This window comes from Dama dama, chromosome X, assembly GCF_033118175.1.
Source record: "Dama dama isolate Ldn47 chromosome X, ASM3311817v1, whole genome shotgun sequence".
Lineage (NCBI taxonomy): Eukaryota > Metazoa > Chordata > Mammalia > Artiodactyla > Cervidae > Dama > Dama dama.
The window spans coordinates 100,045,958-100,067,509 of NC_083714.1; the positions used below are offsets into that span (position 1 = coordinate 100,045,958).

The following is a 21,552-nucleotide window of genomic DNA, read 5'->3' on the forward strand; positions in this document are numbered from 1 at the left end:
GTGAAGGAGAGGGAATTGTAAACATGGTTTAGACCAAGTTTCTGTGTCCTGTCATAAGAGTACAAAGGTGTCATGGGGAATCCTGGAAGTTGGCCAGGTCTGGGAAGAATTCCAACATACGATTTTTATGTTTTTTGAGCTCATGGTCTAGATGGATACAATAACCAATACTGAGATACTTAAAATTTCCTTTTCCTTTAAAGAAAGTATTGAGGTATAATTTATATACAATAAAAGCCAACACTTTAACGTATTACCGTTTGTAGATTTTTGACAAATGTATACCGTGGTGTAAATGGTACCGCAATAAAAATGTAGAAAATGTCTCATCGTTCAAAAATGCTCCCTTGGGCTATTTGCCATCAGACTCCTTCCTCCACTCCTATACCCTGGCAACCACAGATACATTTCTGTGCCAACAGTTGTGCTGTTTCCAGAAATCCATCGACATTAAATCATATAACCTGTAGCCTTCTGTATCTGGTTCTCTCATTTGCACAGTTAAGATGCATCCTTGCTCTTACATGCATTAGTAGTTAGTTTTTTCTTTTTTTATTACGGTACAGTAGTCCTTTGTACACTTTGTATACTCTTTTTTTTTTGTATACTCTTTTGTTTTTCTTTCACCTGTATACCAGTTGTTGAATAACTGAGTTGTTTCTATGTTTGGCTGTTAGGAATACATGTGTGGATTATTTGAGTAAAGGTCCTTGTGTGAGCATGTTTTCCTTTCTCTTGGGTAAAACCGGGTGAAATTAAACCTCCTAGTAAGTACGAAAATTTCTGCTGTACTAGAATAAGAAGAATGCGCTACTGGAGAAGAGTGAAGAAATAGCTACAGAAGGAATGAAAAGGCTAAGCCAAAGTGGAAACAACACCCAGCTGTGGATGTGTCTGGTGGTGAAAGTAAAGCCCGATGCTAAAAGAACAATATTGTATAGGAACCAGAGGTATATTCAGAGAAATCTGTTACCAGTTCAGAGATTTAAATGCACAGTGCTCCAAGCAAAAAAAGGAAACAGGGGTATCTATTTATGTATTTGTTCCATGGAAGTGAGTAAAGCCATTGCAAGCATGCTGGAAAACCCAGAAGCAGAGAAGGAAATGGTTCATCAAAGCCTGTATAAAAATAGGTATTAAAAACCGTAATGTCTAGTTCTGTCATGAGTGTCTTTCTGAGACACATGCTCCCCTAAGGGTAACCTGGGGCTTCCTATCACCACAGTTTGTGGATGCATAAGAAAGACTGCACTGGAAGGAAAAAAATATAGTATTCAAGCCTCCTTGCTCATCCTGCAGAGACCCTGCGGTTCCAGGACTAGCTCAGTGGCGGGAAAACCTCAAGCCGCACAGCTCACGCCCAACTCAGGGAGCATGCGCAGTGTACCCCTTCCTGCGCATGCGCCTCGGTGCACGTACGCCTTCCTGAGCGTGCTGTGAGGAGCGTTGGGCCTGAGACGGGTGTGTTTATTCGATCCCGGTTCTTTCTGACCACTTGAGACTCACCAGGTAGGTCCACAGATCTGTCCTGTCTGGAGTTTAAGTGTGTGCACGTGTGAGGGGGAGCCAGCGAGTTTCGGGCGGGTCGGGCAGTGCGATCTGGGGCCTTTGAGGAAGAAGGCCCTCGAGGTCGTCATCTTTCTCCTCACAAGTGTCGCGACGCCATAGTTCTTGCCCTGGTGTTGGGAGAGCAAGGGCGGTGGGCAGAGGAGGGCAGGGGCCCGGATGATGGTGGGGGGAGACTTGGGGGTGCTCTTTGAGATATCTGGTTCACTGGGGCCCTGGAACTGATGAGAGGGCACAGAATCTGGAGCCGGCAGTGGGACCTGGGCAGGGGGCGGGGTGGGCGATTAAGGAGAGACCTAGAAACTGGACCGCGCTGGGGTTGTGACTGTATCGCGGGCTTTGTGGTAAGGTGCCAAGAGAGAAGTGGACCGGCTGCTCTGCATGCAGACTCACCTCAGCCACGGACACTGAGAAACTCCCCATAGTCAGGCTGTAAGACTGAGCCTTTCTTCGTGTTCCAACTGAATTCCAAGGGAGTTGGGGAAATAGGTCTGGTGAATAGGAGTGTGAGAAGAGCAATAGCCCTGAAGTTTTAAATTCCTAGCAGTATTTCACTAAATATCTTCATGATGGAGAATTCTGTTGTGAAATCACACTTCCTCACAAAAATTCAGCCTTCCTGTGTACCTTAAGGTGATTTCTCTGCCAGCTTAGCAGAGACACAAATGGCTTTGCAAGCAACTGTATTTTGGTTTAATTGGAATGCATGTACACTCATACTTAACCAGAGTTTTCTTTTAAAAGTATGTTCACATTAAAAAAAAAATAATCAACATATGGTCATAAAAGTGGTCAAATATAGCTGTGCTCTTAAATACAATATCCGAATCACAATATTCTACTTTCAGGGAGAAATATGAATGGGCAAGGGGCATCAACACTGGGACCTGTAGATCCATATTGCTCCCGGCTGGATGAACGTGTGGTTGTGAGTATCTTACCATTTGATGTTTTCTATTCGCACAAGTTTATTTTTGAGAAAATAATGTTAAGTAGTACAGAAGCAGTGATACAGGTCTTCCATGCTGATAAAGGGTGACAGCTTGTCTTAGGAAGGAACACGGATCCAGATATATTACAGTCTGGCATTGCCTGGATGAGTGTACTGTTAAATTGCCTGGAAATGTGCCCAGTGACTCCCTCCTCCTGCTTATTAACAACAGATTGCATACTTCCATCCCAGCATAGATTGAAATAACTTCCAAAGTCTTTCTGGGCAACTCTTATGGGAGCTAACTCTTCTCTGTGGGAAGAGTCACTTTATTAAAAGGAAGTACACAGAATTGTGTTGGAAAAATATTGTTAGGTTTACTTATGATCAGATATATCTGTGTATTATCTATGTTTATGCTATTAGATGTATTAACAACAAAATGTTTTTATTTGCATGCACACTCTCCTAGGACCCGCAGCCCAGTGTTGAGCAACCTCAAGAAGAGGAACCACCAGCTGAGATTCAGGATATCACACCTGAAAAGGAGGAAGTAACTGGAAAGGATCCAGTGAATCCTGATGAAGAGAAGGAGAAGGATGCCTCTGAAGGTAAAGTATATCTGTGCATCATGCCTTAAGACATAATCAGTCAGAGGAGGAAAAGAAACATTAGAAAAGGACTTCAGACAATTCCTAAAATCCTGAGGAGAGTATAATTTGCCAGTTAGTGTGGTCGCTCAAATTTTCCCTTGTTTTCAAGACAAAGAGAGAGGGGGCAACTAAGTTGTCTGAGGACAACCCTGGAAAAGGAAAATGGCAATAGCATTCAGAAACTTCTGCTTTCCCTTTTCTCCAGCAAAACATTCCTGGAATAATGCTCCTGAGGTTCTTAGTCGTTACATCTTTACCATACTATCCTAAGGCTTTTAATTCATAACACTGAGGGAATTAATATCATCATTCCCTTGTTTATATTGTATGCTTTACAGCTGAATTCATGCGTTGTTTTTAAAGATTCTGTCCTGGAAACTGATCTCCGGGAATTGGCTGTGGCAAAGACTGGGGGTCAGGGTGGAGATGGTCCTGATGTCAAGGAGGAGATTGCATCAAATAGAGAGCCTGTTGAAATGCCAGAAGCAGGTATGTCATCCATTCAGAAAGTAATTTATGTGGTTTCTGTTTTTCCAGAATATTATATCTTTCATAATATAGAGGGAACACTACTATTATTTTAATAACAGAGTTCACATATTCTTTGAAAGATAGTTCAGACCCCAGATGCCTGAGTGTCTGACTTACAGACTTTGGAATAAAGAAACAGACAGGATCAAAGCCCTATCGAGTTGAAAATAGGAAACCGTTTTCTTCATTATATAAGTACTTTAAGCAACAGTTAATAATTTTCAGGTTTGTTTTTTTTTAATTTCTGCTTGTAACAAATATGGAATGCATTTGTAATAAATATCAGTTTATATGAAATATGCTCAGGCATTCAAACACGTTCTGGTACCAGCTTTAACATAATGTGTGTGATTCTATGAAATCCCTTAACTTCTAAACTCAACTTTACTCATGTAAATTGTGAATTCAGAACAGATACACTAAAATGCTCATTTTTCAATGCTCATTCTTGCGTTCTCTGATTCTCTTTGATGGAATGCATACAAGAATACTCTTTTTCATGATGTATTTATCATAAAATATCATCTCGACTCAAATTATAACAGGGGAATTGAGATTTCATTTTCTGATGGGGGACACATGTACACCCATGGCTGATTCATGTCAATGTATGGCAAAAACCACCGCAATATTGTAACTAGCCTCCAATTAAAATAAGTAAATTAATTTTTTTAAAAAGAAAATGAGCCAACATTCTGCTTCGTGTTTGTTAAATTCTCTCAAATTCTGAATTCTCTAGCTCTTAAAAAAAATAGTTGGATTTTCAGTCCTTTCCCCAGTGAAGCATGAAATGACTGAACAATGAAATGGCAAAAGATAGTCTAGTTTCCTGTTTCTGTGGCTGATCAAGTTGAGAGAGTGCATGTAGTCAGTGATATTCAAGGCAGGTGTGAGTAAGATACATATGCTAGGCACACCACCTGCCCCCACGTTTGGTCGTGTTTCAGGGGTAGGGTTGCTTATTTTAGTTGAAGGATCATTGCTTTACAATACTATGATGGGTTTTGCCATACATCCCACTCTCACTCTTAAAAAACTAATAAAAACCTGAGCCTCATGATATGATCGTCTCTAATCATATGAAGTATGTTATTTTTCCTCTTTGATACATGAGTTTAAAAAGTTTTGAAGGGCAAAGATTGTAACTCTAGTTCTTCCCGCGTAATCAACTTAGTATGTTTCACATACATGTTTTCCAAATGGCTGACAATTAATTGCATGGTTCTGATTTTAAAGGAAGAATTTCACAGTTAGGGAAGAATTTACTGTGTATTAGCCTTCTAAATATGTTCACTTTACATTTTTGTTCCATTCCATTAGAACATTTAGACGAAAATACAACTTTCAGACTACTTTCAAGTAACTACACAGCATGATTAAAATGTTCTCATAGAAAAATCTTAGCCCTAAATATGTGTGCTATTTCAAAAGAAAAATACATAAATTACAAAGTCCATGAATACAAAATCCTACACCCAACATAAAAGGTAAGAAAAAGAGCAACAGAATAAACCTAAGGGAGAAAGAAAACGATACTGAATAAAAGACAGGTATGAATTGTTAGGAAGAGGAAAATAAACTCAACTATTAATAAATAAAGACAGTGTGCTAGTTTACATAATTTTTTAACATATATATGTGTGTGTATACACACACACACTTTTAAATATTCTTTTCCGTTGTGATTTATCACAGGAGATTGGACATAGTTCCCTGTGCTGTATAGTAGGACCTTGTTGTTTATCCATTCTGAATAAAATTGTTTGTATCTGCCAACCCCAAATTGCAAGTCCATTCCTCTCAGTCTACATAACTGTGAAGAAAAAGGACAGAGCCCAAGTATACATAATAAGAAATATGAACCCAGACAATAACAGTTAGTATCTTACAGAATTAAAACTGAGTATAATCTGGAACTCAGATATTTTCAGAATATTGATGAAATGGCTAATAGGGTGGGAAAACAAATATTATTTAACATACCCCACAGTAACTAAATAACTAAACATCACAAATGCCGTGGATGAACTTGAAATTGGTCAGAGTTGTCTCTCAAAAGCAATTATCATTCAGAAACGAACAAAAAAATCTGCTTTTCCAGATTTTCTTTCTCTCTTACTTGCTTTTCTCTCTGACTCATACTCCCTCTTGCTCTCCCTTTTCTTCTCTTCTCTCCTTTTTTCCTTTTCCTTTTTTGGTGTGGCTGTGAGAAACAGTCCTATTTCTGCTTCACATTTTGATGTCACCATGTCGCCAGTGATAGTAATGACTTAAAATTAGTGTCAGCATATAATTTATTATACCAACTGGAATGCTTTCCAGGGTGAAAAGAAACATTCCGAATTACATGAGGGCCACAAGTAAAAAGGGGGACAAATGTTTAACCGACTTCAAACAACCATATCAGGGATAAATTAGAACAAATGAAAATTTCTACACTTTTCCACAGTAGAGAAGAAACAAATGCAATACTGGCCTCTTTATTGACTTCACTTAAGCAGTAAGAGAGATAACAACTGTTTAGCTATCCTATATTCGGACTATTATTTCAAACCAACACATTTGAATGATACTTTTTTGGGACTTTTTGTTTCATTTTTTGTGTATTTTGTTTTTCTTAGGGTGTTTTTTGTTGTTAGATATTTTACTGAATGTGTACACAGGTTTGCCTTCTACTGAAAACGACCTTCTGATAGGTTCAATTGATTTCATTTGTTCTGAACTCAGTGTCCTCATTGTCTTGTATAACTAGGAAGAGTAGTGTGTTTTTAAAAATACTGGTAATATGCTTGAAAAGTCTATAAAATCTCTAGAGAGGATTAACTGAAGGTAAGCCAAAGGGTCGCCCTTAGTGTTCTTGTTTTAGTCCATTTTATAAAACTACAACTGCAGTGAACTTTCTATACTTCTCTTGTCATCGAAATAAAGTTCTGCTAAGTAACTTCTTTAATGTTTATATTGTAGGTGAAGGGCAACCATTTCCTTGAAAGAAGATAAACTGAAATGATCTATGCTGTTCTTACGTTGTATATTTGACTGTTAAAGTTCTGTCAATAAAGTTTCGTTTTCTCCTGGCACATTTTTTGTTAAAGTTATCCCTGGCTGTTTAATGTTATTGGAAACTCATGGCTTGTGATTTTTATTGTCTAGTTGAGGATGTATGTAGAGACAGAATGTTTGTATATAGATTTTCTGTCCAACAATTCCTCTAAATATGCATATTAATTCCACAAATTTAGATCTAGATTATTTTTGCTTTGCAAAATAGACTATTATATTTGAATATCAACAGTGTCTACTGGCTTAAACCTTAAACCTTTCCTCATTTTGCAGCATTGAACAAGCCTAGCCAGAATAGTCTTGACTAAAGCAGGTGATAACTGGCATTTTTTCCGATAGGAAATGAAAAATCTTCTCCATTTCAACCTGTTTGTGTTGCTTTTTTTGTAGATATACTTTATCAGAGTAAGTTCCATTCTATTCCTAGTTTGCTGTTTTGAATATAGATTAATTTTCATCAAACACTTACAATGCATCAATTGTGATGATCATAGAATTGTTTCCCCTCCATTTTTCTATTAATGTGGTGAATTGCAGTGGTAACCTTATACATTTAAACCACGCTTGCACTTCTAGGGGTAACAAAATTTGGTCCTAACATATTCTTTAGGTGTAATCTACATGTTAATACATATACATGCATATATATACCCACACATAAAAAATTCATAAAAGGCTTTCGTCTTCTCTTGAATAAATGGGTTTACAAAATGTGCCACCCAAATCTCATACGGTGTCCCTGATGAAATCATTGACAGAGAAACAATTTTTTAAAACTTAATATATTTGTATGGTCCTATAGAGAAATGGAATGCCAAAGCCACTGTTAACGGTTGTAGGGAGATAGGACAAAACTGCTGTCAAATTCCATGGCAAATGCCACAACATATCTTTCACACATTTCTGACTTGCCTTCCAAGTTTTTTTGGGTGCAGGGAGAGAGCAGCCACAAATATCTTTTCTTCTCCATGACGTCCCCTATTGGCTTGATAGTGACCAGATCTCAGAAGCCCTCCAACTGTGTGTGTGTGTGTGTGTGTGTGTGTGTGTGAATCACACAGTCGTGTCTGACTCTGTGACCCCATGAATTGTGGCCCGCCAGGCTTCTCTGTCCATGGAATTCTCCAGGCAAGAACACTGGAGTGGATTGCCATTCCCTTCTCCAGAGGATCTTCCCAGCCCAGGGATCGAACCCTGGTCTCCTGCAGATTCTTTACCGTGTGAGCTACAGGGAAGTCCTCCAGCTGTCTGATTCCTCCCTTATATCCTTATTACTATGTAATAACAAAACGCTTAGATCTCTGAGGCCCCATCTCCATCCTCACACACCAAAAATATATATTTCTGCAACATAGGACCTATTCAGAATGCACTCTGCTTAAGGAATAACAGGGGATTATAAATAGCAGCTGTTGTGCCCTTACAGAGGTATGAAAACCCAGGTCCAAAAGGACTGAAAATGGGAGGTCTTTTGATTTCGTGGCTGCAATCACCACTTGCAGTGATTTTGGAGCCCAAGCAAATGACATCTGTCACTGCTTCCACTTCAGTTCAGTTCAGTCCCTCAGCCGTGTCCGACTCTTTGCGACCCCATGAACCGCAGCACGCCAGGCCTCCCTGTCCATCACCAGCTCCCAGACTTCACCCAAACTCATGTCCATTGAGTCGGTGATGCCATCCAACCATCTCATCCTCTGTCGTCCCCTTCTCCTCCTGCCTTCAATCTCTCCCAGCATCAGGGTCTTTTCAAATGAGTCAGCTCTTTGCATCTGGTGGCAAAGTATTGGAGTTTCAGCTTCAACATCAGCCCTTCCAATGAACACCCAGGACTGATCTCCTTTAGGATGGACTGCTTCCACTTACCCCCGTTCTATTTGCCAGGAAGTGATAGGACCAGATGCCATGATCTTAGATTTTTAATATTTGAGTTTTAAGCCAGTTTTTTCACTCTCCTCTTTCACCATTATCAAAAGGTTCTTTAGTCGCTCTTCACTTTCTGCCATTAGAGTGGTATCATTCTGTGTATGTGAGCTTGCTGATATTTCTCCCAGCAATCTTGATTCCAGCTTGTGAGTCATCCAGTGCAGCATTTCGCATGATGTACTCTGCGTATAAGTTAAATAAGCAGCATGACAATATACACCCTTGTCGTACTCCTTCCCCAATTATGAAGCAGTCATTTGTTCCAACTCTGGTTCTAAGAGTTGCTTCTTGACCTGCATACAGGTTTCTCAGGAGGCGGGTCGAGTAGTCTGGTACTGCTCTCTGTTTAAGAATTTTCTGTACTTTGTTGTGATCCACGCAGTCAGAGATCTTAGCATAGTCAGTGACACAGAATTAGACGTTTTTCTGGAATTCCCTTGCTTTCCCCATGATCTGACGGATGTTGGCAATTTGATCTTTGGTTGTTTTGCCTTCTTGAAACCTAAGTTGTGTATCTGAAAGTGAAGCCTAGCTTGAAGGAGTTTACTAACCAGGGGGCTTCAGAAATTGGGGACAATCTAAATGGAGAAGCTTAGGAATTGGATGGTGTGAAGGAAGCCTGATAAGAGAGACAAGAAAAGGAAGCTCTCCTTTCGATGTTGGTAGCAAAGTGGGCAGAGACTAGACCATGCCTTCAAGTCCTTGTATAGGAGAGTAGCCTTTATCTCGAAAGTGATAGTTCTGCAACTGTAAGAGGGAGGGAGAGGGTGGGAAGAGGGAGACAGACACCCTGAGTGAATATGAGAGACCCGTTAGAAGGGGGTTGACAATTAAATGGAGGGAGGCCTTGGACTAGAGCAGATGTGGTGGACATGGGGAAAAGTAGACGCATTAGACATTTACGAAGTAAAATGGACAGAACTCAGCAAGAATCTGGACTTGAGGTGAAGGAGAGGGAATTGTAAACATGGTTTAGACCAAGTTTCTGTGTCCTGTCATAAGAGTACAAAGGTGTCATGGGGAATCCTGGAAGTTGGCCAGGTCTGGGAAGAATTCCAACATACGATTTTTATGTTTTTTGAGCTCATGGTCTAGATGGATACAATAACCAATACTGAGATACTTAAAATTTCCTTTTCCTTTAAAGAAAGTATTGAGGTATAATTTATATACAATAAAAGCCAACACTTTAACGTATTACCGTTTGTAGATTTTTGACAAATGTATACCGTGGTGTAAATGGTACCGCAATAAAAATGTAGAAAATGTCTCATCGTTCAAAAATGCTCCCTTGGGCTATTTGCCATCAGACTCCTTCCTCCACTCCTATACCCTGGCAACCACAGATACATTTCTGTGCCAACAGTTGTGCTGTTTCCAGAAATCCATCGACATTAAATCATATAACCTGTAGCCTTCTGTATCTGGTTCTCTCATTTGCACAGTTAAGATGCATCCTTGCTCTTACATGCATTAGTAGTTAGTTTTTTCTTTTTTTATTACGGTACAGTAGTCCTTTGTACACTTTGTATACTCTTTTTTTTTTGTATACTCTTTTGTTTTTCTTTCACCTGTATACCAGTTGTTGAATAACTGAGTTGTTTCTATGTTTGGCTGTTAGGAATACATGTGTGGATTATTTGAGTAAAGGTCCTTGTGTGAGCATGTTTTCCTTTCTCTTGGGTAAAACCGGGTGAAATTAAACCTCCTAGTAAGTACGAAAATTTCTGCTGTACTAGAATAAGAAGAATGCGCTACTGGAGAAGAGTGAAGAAATAGCTACAGAAGGAATGAAAAGGCTAAGCCAAAGTGGAAACAACACCCAGCTGTGGATGTGTCTGGTGGTGAAAGTAAAGCCCGATGCTAAAAGAACAATATTGTATAGGAACCAGAGGTATATTCAGAGAAATCTGTTACCAGTTCAGAGATTTAAATGCACAGTGCTCCAAGCAAAAAAAGGAAACAGGGGTATCTATTTATGTATTTGTTCCATGGAAGTGAGTAAAGCCATTGCAAGCATGCTGGAAAACCCAGAAGCAGAGAAGGAAATGGTTCATCAAAGCCTGTATAAAAATAGGTATTAAAAACCGTAATGTCTAGTTCTGTCATGAGTGTCTTTCTGAGACACATGCTCCCCTAAGGGTAACCTGGGGCTTCCTATCACCACAGTTTGTGGATGCATAAGAAAGACTGCACTGGAAGGAAAAAAATATAGTATTCAAGCCTCCTTGCTCATCCTGCAGAGACCCTGCGGTTCCAGGACTAGCTCAGTGGCGGGAAAACCTCAAGCAGCACAGCTCACGCCCAACTCAGGGAGCATGCGCAGTGTACCCCTTCCTGCGCATGCGCCTCGGTGCACGTACGCCTTCCTGAGCGTGCTGTGAGGAGCCTTGGGCCTGAGACGGGTGTGTTTATTCGATCCCGGTTCTTTCTGACCACTTGAGACTCACCAGGTAGGTCCACAGATCTGTCCTGTCTGGAGTTTAAGTGTGTGCACGTGTGAGGGGGAGCCAGCGAGTTTCGGGCGGGTCGGGCAGTGCGATCTGGGGCCTTTGAGGAAGAAGGCCCTCGAGGTCGTCATCTTTCTCCTCACAAGTGTCGCGACGCCATAGTTCTTGCCCTGGTGTTGGGAGAGCAAGGGCGGTGGGCAGAGGAGGGCAGGGGCCCGGATGATGGTGGGGGGAGACTTGGGGGTGCTCTTTGAGATATCTGGTTCACTGGGGCCCTGGAACTGATGAGAGGGCACAGAATCTGGAGCCGGCAGTGGGACCTGGGCAGGGGGCGGGGTGGGCGATTAAGGAGAGACCTAGAAACTGGACCGCGCTGGGGTTGTGACTGTATCGCGGGCTTTGTGGTAAGGTGCCAAGAGAGAAGTGGACCGGCTGCTCTGCATGCAGACTCACCTCAGCCACGGACACTGAGAAACTCCCCATAGTCAGGCTGTAAGACTGAGCCTTTCTTCGTGTTCCAACTGAATTCCAAGGGAGTTGGGGAAATAGGTCTGGTGAATAGGAGTGTGAGAAGAGCAATAGCCCTGAAGTTTTAAATTCCTAGCAGTATTTCACTAAATATCTTCATGATGGAGAATTCTGTTGTGAAATCACACTTCCTCACAAAAATTCAGCCTTCCTGTGTACCTTAAGGTGATTTCTCTGCCAGCTTAGCAGAGACACAAATGGCTTTGCAAGCAACTGTATTTTGGTTTAATTGGAATGCATGTACACTCATACTTAACCAGAGTTTTCTTTTAAAAGTATGTTCACATTAAAAAAAAAATAATCAACATATGGTCATAAAAGTGGTCAAATATAGCTGTGCTCTTAAATACAATATCCGAATCACAATATTCTACTTTCAGGGAGAAATATGAATGGGCAGGGGGCATCAACACTGGGACCTGTAGATCCATATTGCTCCCGGCTGGATGAACGTGTGGTTGTGAGTATCTTACCATTTGATGTTTTCTATTCGCACAAGTTTATTTTTGAGAAAATAATGTTAAGTAGTACAGAAGCAGTGATACAGGTCTTCCATGCTGATAAAGGGTGACAGCTTGTCTTAGGAAGGAACACGGATCCAGATATATTACAGTCTGGCATTGCCTGGATGAGTGTACTGTTAAATTGCCTGGAAATGTGCCCAGTGACTCCCTCCTCCTGCTTATTAACAACAGATTGCATACTTCCATCCCAGCATAGATTGAAATAACTTCCAAAGTCTTTCTGGGCAACTCTTATGGGAGCTAACTCTTCTCTGTGGGAAGAGTCACTTTATTAAAAGGAAGTACACAGAATTGTGTTGGAAAAATATTGTTAGGTTTACTTATGATCAGATATATCTGTGTATTATCTATGTTTATGCTATTAGATGTATTAACAACAAAATGTTTTTATTTGCATGCACACTCTCCTAGGACCCGCAGCCCAGTGTTGAGCAACCTCAAGAAGAGGAACCACCAGCTGAGATTCAGGATATCACACCTGAAAAGGAGGAAGTAACTGGAAAGGATCCAGTGAATCCTGATGAAGAGAAGGAGAAGGATGCCTCTGAAGGTAAAGTATATCTGTGCATCATGCCTTAAGACATAATCAGTCAGAGGAGGAAAAGAAACATTAGAAAAGGACTTCAGACAATTCCTAAAATCCTGAGGAGAGTATAATTTGCCAGTTAGTGTGGTCGCTCAAATTTTCCCTTGTTTTCAAGACAAAGAGAGAGGGGGCAACTAAGTTGTCTGAGGACAACCCTGGAAAAGGAAAATGGCAATAGCATTCAGAAACTTCTGCTTTCCCTTTTCTCCAGCAAAACATTCCTGGAATAATGCTCCTGAGGTTCTTAGTCGTTACATCTTTACCATACTATCCTAAGGCTTTTAATTCATAACACTGAGGGAATTAATATCATCATTCCCTTGTTTATATTGTATGCTTTACAGCTGAATTCATGCGTTGTTTTTAAAGATTCTGTCCTGGAAACTGATCTCCGGGAATTGGCTGTGGCAAAGACTGGGGGTCAGGGTGGAGATGGTCCTGATGTCAAGGAGGAGATTGCATCAAATAGAGAGCCTGTTGAAATGCCAGAAGCAGGTATGTCATCCATTCAGAAAGTAATTTATGTGGTTTCTGTTTTTCCAGAATATTATATCTTTCATAATATAGAGGGAACACTACTATTATTTTAATAACAGAGTTCACATATTCTTTGAAAGATAGTTCAGACCCCAGATGCCTGAGTGTCTGACTTACAGACTTTGGAATAAAGAAACAGACAGGATCAAAGCCCTATCGAGTTGAAAATAGGAAACCGTTTTCTTCATTATATAAGTACTTTAAGCAACAGTTAATAATTTTCAGGTTTGTTTTTTTTTAATTTCTGCTTGTAACAAATATGGAATGCATTTGTAATAAATATCAGTTTATATGAAATATGCTCAGGCATTCAAACACGTTCTGGTACCAGCTTTAACATAATGTGTGTGATTCTATGAAATCCCTTAACTTCTAAACTCAACTTTACTCATGTAAATTGTGAATTCAGAACAGATACACTAAAATGCTCATTTTTCAATGCTCATTCTTGCGTTCTCTGATTCTCTTTGATGGAATGCATACAAGAATACTCTTTTTCATGATGTATTTATCATAAAATATCATCTCGACTCAAATTATAACAGGGGAATTGAGATTTCATTTTCTGATGGGGGACACATGTACACCCATGGCTGATTCATGTCAATGTATGGCAAAAACCACCGCAATATTGTAACTAGCCTCCAATTAAAATAAGTAAATTAATTTTTTTAAAAAGAAAATGAGCCAACATTCTGCTTCGTGTTTGTTAAATTCTCTCAAATTCTGAATTCTCTAGCTCTTAAAAAAAATAGTTGGATTTTCAGTCCTTTCCCCAGTGAAGCATGAAATGACTGAACAATGAAATGGCAAAAGATAGTCTAGTTTCCTGTTTCTGTGGCTGATCAAGTTGAGAGAGTGCATGTAGTCAGTGATATTCAAGGCAGGTGTGAGTAAGATACATATGCTAGGCACACCACCTGCCCCCACGTTTGGTCGTGTTTCAGGGGTAGGGTTGCTTATTTTAGTTGAAGGATCATTGCTTTACAATACTATGATGGGTTTTGCCATACATCCCACTCTCACTCTTAAAAAACTAATAAAAACCTGAGCCTCATGATATGATCGTCTCTAATCATATGAAGTATGTTATTTTTCCTCTTTGATACATGAGTTTAAAAAGTTTTGAAGGGCAAAGATTGTAACTCTAGTTCTTCCCGCGTAATCAACTTAGTATGTTTCACATACGTGTTTTCCAAATGGCTGACAATTAATTGCATGGTTCTGATTTTAAAGGAAGAATTTCACAGTTAGGGAAGAATTTACTGTGTATTAGCCTTCTAAATATGTTCACTTTACATTTTTGTTCCATTCCATTAGAACATTTAGACGAAAATACAACTTTCAGACTACTTTCAAGTAACTACACAGCATGATTAAAATGTTCTCATAGAAAAATCTTAGCCCTAAATATGTGTGCTATTTCAAAAGAAAAATACATAAATTACAAAGTCCATGAATACAAAATCCTACACCCAACATAAAAGGTAAGAAAAAGAGCAACAGAATAAACCTAAGGGAGAAAGAAAACGATACTGAATAAAAGACAGGTATGAATTGTTAGGAAGAGGAAAATAAACTCAACTATTAATAAATAAAGACAGTGTGCTAGTTTACATAATTTTTTAACATATATATGTGTGTGTATACACACACACACTTTTAAATATTCTTTTCCGTTGTGATTTATCACAGGAGATTGGACATAGTTCCCTGTGCTGTATAGTAGGACCTTGTTGTTTATCCATTCTGAATAAAATTGTTTGTATCTGCCAACCCCAAATTGCAAGTCCATTCCTCTCAGTCTACATAACTGTGAAGAAAAAGGACAGAGCCCAAGTATACATAATAAGAAATATGAACCCAGACAATAACAGTTAGTATCTTACAGAATTAAAACTGAGTATAATCTGGAACTCAGATATTTTCAGAATATTGATGAAATGGCTAATAGGGTGGGAAAACAAATATTATTTAACATACCCCACAGTAACTAAATAACTAAACATCACAAATGCCGTGGATGAACTTGAAATTGGTCAGAGTTGTCTCTCAAAAGCAATTATCATTCAGAAACGAACAAAAAAATCTGCTTTTCCAGATTTTCTTTCTCTCTTACTTGCTTTTCTCTCTGACTCATACTCCCTCTTGCTCTCCCTTTTCTTCTCTTCTCTCCTTTTTTCCTTTTCCTTTTTTGGTGTGGCTGTGAGAAACAGTCCTATTTCTGCTTCACATTTTGATGTCACCATGTCGCCAGTGATAGTAATGACTTAAAATTAGTGTCAGCATATAATTTATTATACCAACTGGAATGCTTTCCAGGGTGAAAAGAAACATTCCGAATTACATGAGGGCCACAAGTAAAAAGGGGGACAAATGTTTAACCGACTTCAAACAACCATATCAGGGATAAATTAGAACAAATGAAAATTTCTACACTTTTCCACAGTAGAGAAGAAACAAATGCAATACTGGCCTCTTTATTGACTTCACTTAAGCAGTAAGAGAGATAACAACTGTTTAGCTATCCTATATTCGGACTATTATTTCAAACCAACACATTTGAATGATACTTTTTTGGGACTTTTTGTTTCATTTTTTGTGTATTTTGTTTTTCTTAGGGTGTTTTTTGTTGTTAGATATTTTACTGAATGTGTACACAGGTTTGCCTTCTACTGAAAACGACCTTCTGATAGGTTCAATTGATTTCATTTGTTCTGAACTCAGTGTCCTCATTGTCTTGTATAACTAGGAAGAGTAGTGTGTTTTTAAAAATACTGGTAATATGCTTGAAAAGTCTATAAAATCTCTAGAGAGGATTAACTGAAGGTAAGCCAAAGGGTCGCCCTTAGTGTTCTTGTTTTAGTCCATTTTATAAAACTACAACTGCAGTGAACTTTCTATACTTCTCTTGTCATCGAAATAAAGTTCTGCTAAGTAACTTCTTTAATGTTTATATTGTAGGTGAAGGGCAACCATTTCCTTGAAAGAAGATAAACTGAAATGATCTATGCTGTTCTTACGTTGTATATTTGACTGTTAAAGTTCTGTCAATAAAGTTTCGTTTTCTCCTGGCACATTTTTTGTTAAAGTTATCCCTGGCTGTTTAATGTTATTGGAAACTCATGGCTTGTGATTTTTATTGTCTAGTTGAGGATGTATGTAGAGACAGAATGTTTGTATATAGATTTTCTGTCCAACAATTCCTCTAAATATGCATATTAATTCCACAAATTTAGATCTAGATTATTTTTGCTTTGCAAAATAGACTATTATATTTGAATATCAACAGTGTCTACTGGCTTAAACCTTAAACCTTTCCTCATTTTGCAGCATTGAACAAGCCTAGCCAGAATAGTCTTGACTAAAGCAGGTGATAACTGGCATTTTTTCCGATAGGAAATGAAAAATCTTCTCCATTTCAACCTGTTTGTGTTGCTTTTTTTGTAGATATACTTTATCAGAGTAAGTTCCATTCTATTCCTAGTTTGCTGTTTTGAATATAGATTAATTTTCATCAAACACTTACAATGCATCAATTGTGATGATCATAGAATTGTTTCCCCTCCATTTTTCTATTAATGTGGTGAATTGCAGTGGTAACCTTATACATTTAAACCACGCTTGCACTTCTAGGGGTAACAAAATTTGGTCCTAACATATTCTTTAGGTGTAATCTACATGTTAATACATATACATGCATATATATACCCACACATAAAAAATTCATAAAAGGCTTTCGTCTTCTCTTGAATAAATGGGTTTACAAAATGTGCCACCCAAATCTCATACGGTGTCCCTGATGAAATCATTGACAGAGAAACAATTTTTTAAAACTTAATATATTTGTATGGTCCTATAGAGAAATGGAATGCCAAAGCCACTGTTAACGGTTGTAGGGAGATAGGACAAAACTGCTGTCAAATTCCATGGCAAATGCCACAACATATCTTTCACACATTTCTGACTTGCCTTCCAAGTTTTTTTGGGTGCAGGGAGAGAGCAGCCACAAATATCTTTTCTTCTCCATGACGTCCCCTATTGGCTTGATAGTGACCAGATCTCAGAAGCCCTCCAACTGTGTGTGTGTGTGTGTGTGTGTATGTGTGTGAATCACACAGTCGTGTCTGACTCTTTGTGACCCCATGAATTGTGGCCCGCCAGGCTTCTCTGTCCATGGAATTCTCCAGGCAAGAACACTGGAGTGGATTGCCATTCCCTTCTCCAGAGGATCTTCCCAGCCCAGGGATCGAACCCTGGTCTCCTGCAGATTCTTTACCGTGTGAGCTACAGGGAAGTCCTCCAGCTGTCTGATTCCTCCCTTATATCCTTATTACTATGTAATAACAAAACGCTTAGATCTCTGAGGCCCCATCTCCATCCTCACACACCAAAAGTATATATTTCTGCAACATAGGACCTATTCAGAATGCACTCTGCTTAAGGAATAACGGGATTATAAATAGCAGCTGTTGTGCCCTTACAGAGGTATGAAAACCCAGGTCCAAAAGGACTGAAAATGGGAGGTCTTTTGATTTCGTGGCTGCAATCACCATTTGCAGTGATTTTGGAGCCCAAGCAAATGACATCTGTCACTGCTTCCACTTCAGTTCAGTTCAGTCCCTCAGCCGTGTCCGACTCTTTGCGACCCCATGAACCGCAGCACGCCAGGCCTCCCTGTCCATCACCAGCTCCCAGACTTCACCCAAACTCATGTCCATTGAGTCGGTGATGCCATCCAACCATCTCATCCTCTGTCGTCCCCTTCTCCTCCTGCCTTCAATCTCTCCCAGCATCAGGGTCTTTTCAAATGAGTCAGCTCTTTGCATCTGGTGGCAAAGTATTGGAGTTTCAGCTTCAACATCAGCCCTTCCAATGAACACCCAGGACTGATCTCCTTTAGGATGGACTGCTTCCACTTACCCCCGTTCTATTTGCCAGGAAGTGATAGGACCAGATGCCATGATCTTAGATTTTTAATATTTGAGTTTTAAGCCAGTTTTTTCACTCTCCTCTTTCACCATTATCAAAAGGTTCTTTAGTCGCTCTTCACTTTCTGCCATTAGAGTGGTATCATTCTGTGTATCTGAGCTTGCTGATATTTCTCCCAGCAATCTTGATTCCAGCTTGTGAGTCATCCAGTGCAGCATTTCGCATGATGTACTCTGCGTATAAGTTAAATAAGCAGCATGACAATATACACCCTTGTCGTACTCCTTCCCCAATTATGAAGCAGTCATTTGTTCCAACTCTGGTTCTAAGAGTTGCTTCTTGACCTGCATACAGGTTTCTCAGGAGGCGGGTCGAGTAGTCTGGTACTGCTCTCTGTTTAAGAATTTTCTGTACTTTGTTGTGATCCACGCAGTCAGAGATCTTAGCATAGTCAGTGACACAGAATTAGACGTTTTTCTGGAATTCCCTTGCTTTCCCCATGATCTGACGGATGTTGGCAATTTGATCTTTGGTTGTTTTGCCTTCTTGAAACCTAAGTTGTGTATCTGAAAGTGAAGCCTAGCTTGAAGGAGTTTACTAACCAGGGGGCTTCAGAAATTGGGGACAATCTAAATGGAGAAGCTTAGGAATTGGATGGTGTGAAGGAAGCCTGATAAGAGAGACAAGAAAAGGAAGCTCTCCTTTCGATGTTGGTAGCAAAGTGGGCAGAGACTAGACCATGCCTTCAAGTCCTTGTATAGGAGAGTAGCCTTTATCTCGAAAGTGATAGTTCTGCAACTGTAAGAGGGAGGGAGAGGGTGGGAAGAGGGAGACAGACACCCTGAGTGAATATGAGAGACCCGTTAGAAGGGGGTTGACAATTAAATGGAGGGAGGCCTTGGACTAGAGCAGATGTGGTGGACATGGGGAAAAGTAGACGCATTAGACATTTACGAAGTAAAATGGACAGAACTCAGCAAGAATCTGGACTTGAGGTGAAGGAGAGGGAATTGTAAACATGGTTTAGACCAAGTTTCTGTGTCCTGTCATAAGAGTACAAAGGTGTCATGGGGAATCCTGGAAGTTGGCCAGGTCTGGGAAGAATTCCAACATACGATTTTTATGTTTTTTGAGCTCATGGTCTAGATGGATACAATAACCAATACTGAGATACTTAAAATTTCCTTTTCCTTTAAAGAAAGTATTGAGGTATAATTTATATACAATAAAAGCCAACACTTTAACGTATTACCGTTTGTAGATTTTTGACAAATGTATACCGTGGTGTAAATGGTACCGCAATAAAAATGTAGAAAATGTCTCATCGTTCAAAAATGCTCCCTTGGGCTATTTGCCATCAGACTCCTTCCTCCACTCCTATACCCTGGCAACCACAGATACATTTCTGTGCCAACAGTTGTGCTGTTTCCAGAAATCCATCGACATTAAATCATATAACCTGTAGCCTTCTGTATCTGGTTCTCTCATTTGCACAGTTAAGATGCATCCTTGCTCTTACATGCATTAGTAGTTAGTTTTTTCTTTTTTTATTACGGTACAGTAGTCCTTTGTACACTTTGTATACTCTTTTTTTTTTGTATACTCTTTTGTTTTTCTTTCACCTGTATACCAGTTGTTGAATAACTGAGTTGTTTCTATGTTTGGCTGTTAGGAATACATGTGTGGATTATTTGAGTAAAGGTCCTTGTGTGAGCATGTTTTCCTTTCTCTTGGGTAAAACCGGGTGAAATTAAACCTCCTAGTAAGTACGAAAATTTCTGCTGTACTAGAATAAGAAGAATGCGCTACTGGAGAAGAGTGAAGAAATAGCTACAGAAGGAATGAAAAGGCTAAGCCAAAGTGGAAACAACACCCAGCTGTGGATGTGTCTGGTGGTGAAAGTAAAGCCCGATGCTAAAAGAACAATATTGTATAGGAACCAGAGGTATATTCAGAGAAATCTGTTACCAGTTCAGAGATTTAAATGCACAGTGCTCCAAGCAAAAAAAGGAAACAGGGGTATCTATTTATGTATTTGTTCCATGGAAGTGAGTAAAGCCATTGCAAGCATGCTGGAAAACCCAGAAGCAGAGAAGGAAATGGTTCATCAAAGCCTGTATAAAAATAGGTATTAAAAACCGTAATGTCTAGTTCTGTCATGAGTGTCTTTCTGAGACACATGCTCCCCTAAGGGTAACCTGGGGCTTCCTATCACCACAGTTTGTGGATGCATAAGAAAGACTGCACTGGAAGGAAAAAAATATAGTATTCAAGCCTCCTTGCTCATCCTGCAGAGACCCTGCGGTTCCAGGACTAGCTCAGTGGCGGGAAAACCTCAAGCAGCACAGCTCACGCCCAACTCAGGGAGCATGCGCAGTGTACCCCTTCCTGCGCATGCGCCTCGGTGCACGTACGCCTTCCTGAGCGTGCTGTGAGGAGCCTTGGGCCTGAGACGGGTGTGTTTATTCGATCCCGGTTCTTTCTGACCACTTGAGACTCACCAGGTAGGTCCACAGATCTGTCCTGTCTGGAGTTTAAGTGTGTGCACGTGTGAGGGGGAGCCAGCGAGTTTCGGGCGGGTCGGGCAGTGCGATCTGGGGCCTTTGAGGAAGAAGGCCCTCGAGGTCGTCATCTTTCTCCTCACAAGTGTCGCGACGCCATAGTTCTTGCCCTGGTGTTGGGAGAGCAAGGGCGGTGGGCAGAGGAGGGCAGGGGCCCGGATGATGGTGGGGGGAGACTTGGGGGTGCTCTTTGAGATATCTGGTTCACTGGGGCCCTGGAACTGATGAGAGGGCACAGAATCTGGAGCCGGCAGTGGGACCTGGGCAGGGGGCGGGGTGGGCGATTAAGGAGAGACCTAGAAACTGGACCGCGCTGGGGTTGTGACTGTATCGCGGGCTTTGTGGTAAGGTGCCAAGAGAGAAGTGGACCGGCTGCTCTGCATGCAGACTCACCTCAGCCACGGACACTGAGAAACTCCCCATAGTCAGGCTGTAAGACTGAGCCTTTCTTCGTGTTCCAACTGAATTCCAAGGGAGTTGGGGAAAATAGGTCTGGTGAATAGGAGTGTGAGAAGAGCGATAGCCCTGAAGTTTTAAATTCCTAGCAGTATTTCACTAAATATCTTCATGATGGAGAATTCTGTTGTGAAATCACACTTCCTCACAAAAATTCAGCCTTCCTGTGTACCTTAAGGTGATTTCTCTGCCAGCTTAGCAGAGACACAAATGGCTTTGCAAGCAACTGTATTTGGTTTACTTGGAATGCATGTACACTCATACTTAACCAGAGTTTTCTTTTGAAAGTATTTTCACATTTAAAAAGAATAAAA

General features: G+C 40.2%; 2 protein-coding genes across 2 annotated transcripts; both read left to right on the plus strand.

The window, feature by feature from the left end:
- Nucleotides 1-1,374: 1,374 nt before the first annotated feature.
- LOC133052781 (X antigen family member 5-like) lies at nt 1,375-6,707 on the plus strand. The gene is made up of 4 exons (XM_061137630.1): nt 1,375-1,431; nt 2,970-3,108; nt 3,514-3,639; nt 6,646-6,707. Exons 1-4 carry the CDS (start codon nt 1,375-1,377, stop codon nt 6,666-6,668), a joined length of 345 nt encoding a protein of 114 aa, XP_060993613.1. The 3' UTR covers nt 6,669-6,707.
- A 4,275-nt stretch (nt 6,708-10,982) lies between these two features.
- On the plus strand, nt 10,983-16,315 carry LOC133052782 (X antigen family member 5-like). Its single transcript, XM_061137631.1, has 4 exons — nt 10,983-11,039; nt 12,578-12,716; nt 13,122-13,247; nt 16,254-16,315. Exons 1-4 carry the CDS (start codon nt 10,983-10,985, stop codon nt 16,274-16,276), a joined length of 345 nt encoding a protein of 114 aa, XP_060993614.1. The 3' UTR covers nt 16,277-16,315.
- Nucleotides 16,316-21,552: the final 5,237 nt, after the last annotated feature.

Excerpts from the sequence above, each read along its gene's own strand:
- LOC133052781 (XM_061137630.1), top strand. The coding sequence starts at position 1,375 with ATGCGCAGTGTACCCCTTCCTGCGCATGCGCCTCGGTGCACGTACGCC. Across the intron at positions 3,109-3,513 it reads GGAGAAGGATGCCTCTGAAG|ATTCTGTCCTGGAAACTGAT; the intron begins GTAAAGTATATC and ends TTGTTTTTAAAG. Across the intron at positions 3,640-6,645 it reads TGTTGAAATGCCAGAAGCAG|GTGAAGGGCAACCATTTCCT; the intron begins GTATGTCATCCA and ends TTTATATTGTAG.
- LOC133052782 (XM_061137631.1), top strand. The coding sequence starts at position 10,983 with ATGCGCAGTGTACCCCTTCCTGCGCATGCGCCTCGGTGCACGTACGCC. Across the intron at positions 11,040-12,577 it reads GCACGTACGCCTTCCTGAGC|GACCCGCAGCCCAGTGTTGA; the intron begins GTGCTGTGAGGA and ends ACACTCTCCTAG. Across the intron at positions 13,248-16,253 it reads TGTTGAAATGCCAGAAGCAG|GTGAAGGGCAACCATTTCCT; the intron begins GTATGTCATCCA and ends TTTATATTGTAG.